The sequence below is a fragment of the Microtus oregoni genome, unplaced genomic scaffold (assembly GCF_018167655.1).
Source record: "Microtus oregoni isolate MIOR12 unplaced genomic scaffold, Mior012 000004F_ref0000308, whole genome shotgun sequence".
Taxonomy (NCBI): Eukaryota; Metazoa; Chordata; class Mammalia; order Rodentia; family Cricetidae; genus Microtus; species Microtus oregoni.
In genome coordinates this window covers 14,538,504-14,546,374 of record NW_024543063.1, presented here as the reverse complement: position 1 = coordinate 14,546,374, position 7,871 = coordinate 14,538,504, and the positions used below count along the sequence as shown (strand labels likewise).

The 7,871-nt window shown below is 55.4% G+C and overlaps 1 protein-coding gene across 1 annotated transcript; it reads right to left on the bottom strand.

The window, feature by feature from the left end:
• Window positions 1-2,321: 2,321 nt before the first annotated feature.
• On the bottom strand, window positions 2,322-4,829 carry Cdk5r2 (cyclin dependent kinase 5 regulatory subunit 2). Its single transcript, XM_041650812.1, has one exon. The coding sequence runs from the start codon at window positions 4,638-4,640 to the stop codon at window positions 3,534-3,536; it is 1,107 nt and encodes a 368-aa protein (XP_041506746.1). The 5' UTR covers window positions 4,641-4,829; the 3' UTR covers window positions 2,322-3,533.
• Between the last annotated feature and the right edge of the window lie 3,042 nt (window positions 4,830-7,871).

The window sequence follows — 7,871 nt, the reverse complement described above, 5'->3', positions numbered from 1 at the left end:
ATAAGTACTAAGGTATTCCGGGGACAGGCAAGCATGACTCTCAAGACAGAATGTCCTTCGCTTCAGCAAGGGCGGCACAGAAGGGGAGAGCACACGTATGTATATAATATAATTGAAGGAGCCTTCATCACTATAAATGTATTCATGTCTGCTTGAAGTAAAATAGTATATGCCTTTGACTGTGTACTGATGTATTCCTGGTGCAAAGGGGTGCGTCTCTCGTTAGCCACCTATTTTATTTTCCAGGGCCCTCTACTCTTCCCAGGCCCTGTGCCTTGGTCCTTTGCAAGGGGAAGTGCTGAGTCATGGCTTCAGTTGGGTTTCCGTCTCCATTTCCATTAGTTTACCCCTAGCTCTTCTGAGCTCTCCAGAGAGTTTTAGGCCCTCTTCACCAACGTGGATGCATTCCCCTTCCCCACCTCAGCTTCAATCTCTGCTCTTTGCTCTTCTCCCTCGTTTACAGTTCGTCTTTAGGCTTCTCAGAGACTATTGTGGGCGCTTCTTCCTATTGCCCTCCACCCAGAGAAAACAGGACTTTGTGCAAATGTAACCCGGAAGGCTCATTATTCCCTGCAATCCAGCTGACCATCTTCCAGAACCCCACCCCCAGTTCTAATCGGATTATGGCAGTATCTCTGGCTTTGGGATCTAGCAAATTGACACTCCTCACTGACGGTTTTTTTTTTTTTTTTTTGCCTTCTCATCTGAGTTCTTCGGTGCTAGACCATAGGTTTCAGGGGGCACATGAGGGCGTGCATGTGTGAGCGCACGCGCGTGCCCTTGCGAGAAGAAAGAACTCATATGTCCATGAGTTCGGGGCAGTATCTTAAGTCTCCCAAGGGCAAGATTTTTAAGGCTCTCCATCAGCTTTCGGGTCTCTTCCTCGTGTCGTTTAGGCTAGTCTAACCCTGAAATTCCAATCAAGTAGCTAGTCTCAGTAATTAGTTCCAAATTAGGAAAAAACAGGATGCTTTCCCTACCCAAAGGTAGGAAAGTGGCAAGGTGGCCCCGCCCGCTCAGTCTGGTTACCATAGCGACAGCCGCGAAGTGACCCAAGTGATCCTCCTTCCCTCCTCCCAAATCCGGAGAGATGACGGCACCGCGTTGACTGCGCCAAATTCCAACCAATAGGCATCTGCTCCCGCCTTCCCTTCCGCTAACTCCCCCTCCCTTCTCTCCCCGCCCCCCCCGCCCCCGCCCGCCCCGAGAACTCGATTCACAAATTGGACCTAGGATTTCCTCCTCCAGGCCGGGTGCTTGGGCTGTGGGTACAGGCCAGGTGAAAGCCAAGTCCGGTCCTCCGAGGAGGGCAAGGGGGAGGCAACATCCCTGGGTTCTCGGGACAGACTTCTGTAACTTGCTGCCAGAATAGCTTACACCCCACTCTTAAATTATTCAGAAGCTCTAGCTGAGGCCGAGTACCCCTCTCTTGCGGATAGTGCAAGCCCCCACCCTGCACGAACGCACTCTTCAGCACCACGGACAGCGAGCCCAAGGCCTTTTCTTTTCGGAGCCCCTCCCGGAACTCTTTCTGGATCTTCGAGGCCTCAGCAGCGATGGCGTTCGCAACCGCAAACATTCTGCCAGAAGTCAGTCCTCCTAAAGCGGACGCAACACTGAATGTGCTGTTTCGCTGTGTAACTAAGAAGGCAATCGGGGAGACTAAGCAGGGATTTATAGCCAAATGGCTTATTTCCTCCCTTCTTTCCATTCGGAATAGCTTCATCTCCCCTTTTGTTTCTGCCTATATGTGCACTGTTCTGGGGGTCAAGGGTCAAGGTCTGAGTCTCAAGCAGGGATGGGTCTCCAAAGCCTGCTCTGGCTAGGCGTGTGTCCAAAGCAGCCTCAGTGCAATTCCGTAGTGACTGGTTACATAGGGGTGGTATCCAGTTCCCAAATGAGCGAGATCAGGCCTGCCTAGACTCCTGATCTAATATATGGTGGGAAGAATGAAGAAAAGAAAAGGAAAAACAGTTATCGTGGCCAGCCCCTTCTGTCTCAAGGATCACCTCATAGAAGGGGAATGACTTCTGCTGTCCTTACCGTTTGTCCCTAAGTAGCCCGGGCATTTAATAAGAAGCTAGGGCAGACAAGATGGAGGTCAGGATGGGGAGGTGGATTCAGCCTCAACCCTTGGCTTATCACGCTTTACTCTAAAATGAAAGCCAGTGGGGGCATGTAGCAGGTTGCAGCTCTCAGGGACTTGACTTTCCCCTCTAGACCCCCATTTCTCACGCTCTTATCTTGCCCCTGAGTTTCACCCCTACTCCGGTTTATTTCCACCCTCCATGGACCCAAAGAAAGGCCGGCGCAAAACCATCTGTAGGCGCTTCCAGCGCTTTATAGTTCTCTCCAGGACAAACGGACAGACAGATAATGCGGCCCGCGCCGTCGGCCCGCATCATTGGCACCTTGGACACGGCCCCAGGCCCAACCCAGTTCCTGGTACTCTCCCAGGAGGATTCCGGTCCCGCCCAGCTCAGCACCTCGGACAATTCCCGGCCCAGCCCCCTCCCCACCCACCCTCCCTCCTAAAACAGCGAAATAAATTAAAGTGTGGGGAGGGGATATAACAAGAAATCTAAGGATAAGGAAGAGGGCACCCCTCCCCCAGGGTAAGAAGAGGTTTCTTTCTCTTTCTACCCATCCACAGAGAAAACACCACCGCTGCAAGCGAGGTACTCTACCAGGTTAGATCTTGCCCTCAAATCTCAGCCTCCTGAGTGAAGGCAGCAGCCTTTCCCCCCTCAACTCCCAGCATGCAACACGTTGGAAAGGTGGGGAGAGACTGTGGGGGTGAGGGAAAGGACCACCCTGATCTTTGCCTGGGCACCTGGGACTGCAGATTCTTGTCTCACTTCAGTCCATCCAAATAAAAAACTAAGGGTCTTTTTGATCTGGGGAGAGGAGTGCAGAATCTCGGGGGGGGGGGGGGTTGGGGGGATGCAGGATGACTCAAGTAGAGAGGGAAGACAAACAGGGGGGAAGGTGGTGACACATGACAGGAGGAAGGAATAAGAACAAGAAGGGTACACAGCAACACAGGTGCGGGAGAAGCAGGGCAGGCAACAGGGTACCATCAGGCTCAGGGTAGGGTGGGGAAAGGTAAAGCCCAGGGAAACCAATAAAAAGGCAGAGAGAGGGAGGCAGCAGACAGAGGAAGGATGAAGACACAGAAAGGTGAGAAACTGGCAAAACCCAGGGTGGTGAACTTCGAGATGGCCACAGCAGGGAAGAGAGGAAGACCCGGGCAGAAATGGAAAAATGGAGGCGCAGACAGATGGAAAGGGTGAACGAAGTTGGGGGTGCCCTTCCCGCGATCATCCCCCACGCCCACCCCACACCCAGAAAATCCAGACACCGCGGCCTCTGGCGTCCTAGCCTCCACCTTCCCCTGCGGGGCAGGGGTGGCTCCTCCTCGGCCCAGCCTGGGCGTAGAGCGGCGATAATAGCGGCGGAGGCTTGATGGTCCCGGGGGTTCCGGGTGTGTGTGAGGGGCTGGGGCGGAGGGCGGGCGCGGCCCCTGGGAATCCCTAGCGGTCCAAGTTCATAGTCCAATGCTTGGCTCCGGCCGCGCAGCTGTCCCTGGCGGTCGAGGAGGAGGTGGTGGACGGGCCTCCGCTCGGTGGACCCCCGGTGCCTGCCGCGGCCTCGCCCTCGTTCTTGAGGTCTTGAAAGACTTGCGTGAAGAAGTGGGGGTCGGCGTTGAGCCGTAGCATCTGCGGGCTGAGCCGCTGGATGAGGCGCAGGCAGCGCTGCCAGAAGCGCTCCTTGTCGGGCTCCACGAGGAAGGGCTTGAGCGGATAAGATATCTCGTTGCCCATGTAGGAGTAGGCGAGGTAGAGGCAGGTGAGGAAGGCGGCCTGCAGTTCGGCGGCCGACGCCAGCTCGTCCCCGCGCAGCGACTCGCGGCACAGCAGGTATACGAACACCAGGTTGGCGGGCGTAATGAAAGCCTGGTCTTGCCAGCCCTGCAGCAGCAGCGAGCGGTCCACGCCGCGGAACCAGCCCACCAGCTCGCCGGGGCTCAGCTCCTTGAGACGGTAGCAGCGTCTGCACACGAAATCGCCGAGGCAGCGCAGCAGCTCGCCCGTGGACGCCTGCACGATGACCCGCCGCGGCGAGCCTCCGGGCGCTGGCGGAGCCGCCTGCGGGGCTGGAGGTGGTGGCGGCGGCGGCTTTCCCCCGCCTGAGCCTGGTGGCGGGGCGGCCGCGCTGCCCCCCGACGGGGGCTCGCAGGTGGCAGCGGCCGCGGGCACCGTGGGCACAGGCACGGCCAGGGGCTTGGCGGTTCCGCCACCGTCGGGGGCGTCGCGGCCCTTGCGCAGAAGGTTCTCGCGGTTGCGCAGCTGGACCAAAGGGTCGGGACCAGTGGACGCTGGCTTGGGCGTCACCTTTTTGCTGCCTTTCTTCTTCTTTGCCGAGGCTGCCACCAGGCGCTTCCAGGTGAGCGCCGAGATGAGCACGGACGGCCGTTTGAGCCGGCTCTCGCCTTTGCCGCCCTTGCCCACCGGTGGCGCACCGTAGCCCCCCAGAGCCTCGTCCCCCGCGGGCGGCGCCTTCTTTTTCTCCTCCGGCAGCCCTCCCGGCCTCCGGCCCTTGGCCGAGGAAGCAGGGGAAAGCGACAGCACCGTGCCCATCCTGCAGAGCGGGGCCGGCGCCCGGGCCCCGGCGGGAACCGCGGGCGGCGCCGCTGCTGCTGCAGCCCCGGGGGACCCGGCGGTGGGGGGCCTAGCCCCGGCCCCGGCGCGCGGACGGGCGGGGGAAGGAGCCGCTCTGCTGCGCCGCGGCGGCTGCTCTGAGCCGAAGCTGCGCCAGCTGCAGAGTCAGCCCCACCCCTTGGGCCCCTTCTTTCGCCACGCCGCGCCCGCCTCACGCAGCCAATTCTGACTCAAGATGTTTTTGATCGGCAGTTTCTCTGACCAATGGAATTCCTCATGTTAATCTAAAGTCCCGCCTTACCCACCGCCCGGAGTCTTCGGTCCCTAACCTTTACCCAAAAGGGGAAAGGGGGAAATGAGGAAAGGAGAAAGGGAGGGGGTGTGATTCTGGGGTCTCTTTCTCGGCCTGAGTAGTGCGGGGGCGAGGGGGGGATTGAAGTGAGATGAAAATAGCTGTTTCCATCTCTTCCTCCAGGTCCTAAAACCGTGGGTCTGAATGTGTTTTGATACTCTGGGTCCAAGCCGCAGTACAGAAGCCATGGGAACAGCCTTCCATTTGCTCACCTTTGAGTTTATTTAGTAGGCAATATGGCTGTGAGTCGAGACACCCCAGCCGCACCTGCTGGCGTCTCCAATCTGGACGTCCAGTTACGTTCCTCTTCGTCGCCTCCCCATCCCCCAGCACTTCCCTGCTCTGTTAGAGAATGCTAGTGGATGGGACTTTGAGCAATCCCACCCTTCCTCCTTAGCAAGAGGAGTCTTTGATTCCTGGGGTGGGAGCAGGGAGTCTCAAGATAAGTCCCTAATGCTTCCCTACGTGATTCCCTGCATCTGCTCCTGACCCCTGGACAGCTCCTTTTTGATTGGTTGTACCACCAACATATTGATCTCACCCTGGGGTGGGTGATAGATGGTTGGACCCTAGGGAACTCTGCAAATTGGATCAGTTGATGACCGCAGGCTGGGACAGCCAATGGGGCCTTCTGTGTGGTAATAGGCCGGGTCCGGGCTGGAGAGATGGCTCAGAGGTTAAGAGCATTGCCTGCTCTTCCAGAGGTCCTGAGTTCAATTCCCAGCAACCACATGGTGGCTCACAACCATCTGTAATGAGGCCTGGTGCCCTCTTCTGGCCTGCAGTTATACACACAGATAGAATATTGTATACATAATAAATAAATTTAAAAAAAAAAAGACCTGGGTCCATGTTGAGGTGGATTTTAATCGTTAAACAGCGTCTTGCTGCTCAGGTCATCCCACTCCCAGATGCTAGCTAGCTGCTAGACCTGGTGCTGCCGATTTCTCCAGATCCTTCCATTCTCTCCGCAGTGCCCATAGGCCTTTGTCCTAGACTTTGGAGTCTTTCAGCCTTACCTGCAGGTTGTGAGCACCCCTTGTTGTGGACCTGTTCAGTGTACCTTGTAGGACCCTTCTCTCCCAGTCATGCTATAGATTCCATGCCAGGAGTCTCCCAGTTTCTTAGGTGTATCTTGGACGCTGGCATGGGGGGTGAGTTTGGTGGACAGAGAAGTCCCTGCCTGTCGATTTTTCAGAATTGTTCTTGAATGTCTCTCTCTAAGGCACCATCTCCACCAGACCAGCACAACACAAAGACTGCCTGCTGTCGGGATCAGTGTGCACCCACAACCACAGTCCTCTCTGTGTGTGTTTCCTATAGAAAGGCTGTGCTGAGTCCCCTTGGCTTCAGCTTTCCTCTGCAGTCTCACAACCACTGCTCACCCGCCCACTCCCAGAAGCTGAGGTCAAATCTCCCTTCACTACAACCATGGTCACGTACAGACTTGGGTTCTCTCTCTCTCTCTCTCTCTCTCTCTCTCTCTCTCTTTCTCTCTCTCTCTCTCTCTCATTCATTGTGGGGGAGGTGCACCTGCTTGTCACAACATGTTTGGAGGTCAGAAGACAGCTTTGGGAAATCAATTTCTGCCTCCCACTGTACGGATGGTGGGGACCAAACTCAGATCCTTAGGCTGGGCTGTGAGTGATTTTACCGGCTCAACTATCTCACCAGTCCCAATGCGCTCTTTCTCAGTGGGGTCTTTCTGTGCCCTTGAGTTTGCTCTTTATTCTCTTGTGCCCAACCTCTCATTCTCTCCATAGCTATAGGGAAAAGTTCCCTCTTTGTGACTCCTATAACGGGCCCCCCTTACTTCTGAGTCATCCTTTATTTGACACCCAAGGAACAGTTGGCTCACTTGGTATTTAAGGACAGGCCCCACCGAGACTGGGCTATGCTGGCCAAAACCTGGCATGTGAATCTGAACGGCACTCGGGTCCTAGCTCCCAGGGTTCTCTCATTGACATGAGGACTATTGCTGGTACCAGTTAGGACAGGGGCTCTGCACCATGGATCTCACAGGTTGGTGTCCCTACTCTAGGCTGTGACCTTCTGTTATCCTGTTTGTCAGAATCAAGAACTCTTTCCTGTTTCAGAGTCACCAGATCACTGCTTCTGAGAATCTCGTATCCCTTACCCCATCTGAAACTCTCTGGCTTACAGGCACTCCTCTTTCCTGCCCTGATTATCCTCCTGGGTCTCTGAGAACGTTCTATGGTCATCTATCAAGCTCTTTAAATCCCACCTCCTGCAGGAAGCTTTTCTGAACTGACTGAAAGAGTAAGCTAGAAGCACCAAGGAGTGAAAGAGAAGCACATTATACAGGGTAGAGGCCCAGGGGGATAAAGATAGTGGAACCAGGAAGACTTCATGGAGGAGGGAGACTTTAGAGAAGGTCGGTGACTTTCTTGCCACATCTGTAACTATTTTCCTGGTTGCATTATGTTTAGAGCCTGTGTATGATTCATTAATTGTGCTAGTTTCTGGATGTTGTATTTCATCTGACCATTTCCTGTATGGCCTCTGGAACCATGCTGAGAGCAGGCTCCCAGGTTGGCTCTAATACTCTTTAGATGCCAAAGCTATGGCAGCAGGTCTAGACTAGACCAGGAGCTACAAGGCCCAGGACTTACTGATGAACGTCCCCACCAATTTACCTTAGAAAAGCCCCTCACTCCCCTCCCTGGGCAGGTGAGCTAGGAATGTCTCCAAGCCATGCAATGCAAACTCCTTATCCATTTAGCTAACCTTCCCTTCTCCCTTTCTGAGGATTTAGCCTAAAAGACAGGAGCTAGGAGGTACAGTCCAGAGCTTGCCATTTACATGACCTTGGGGAAGTCATTCTGTCTCTCTGAGTC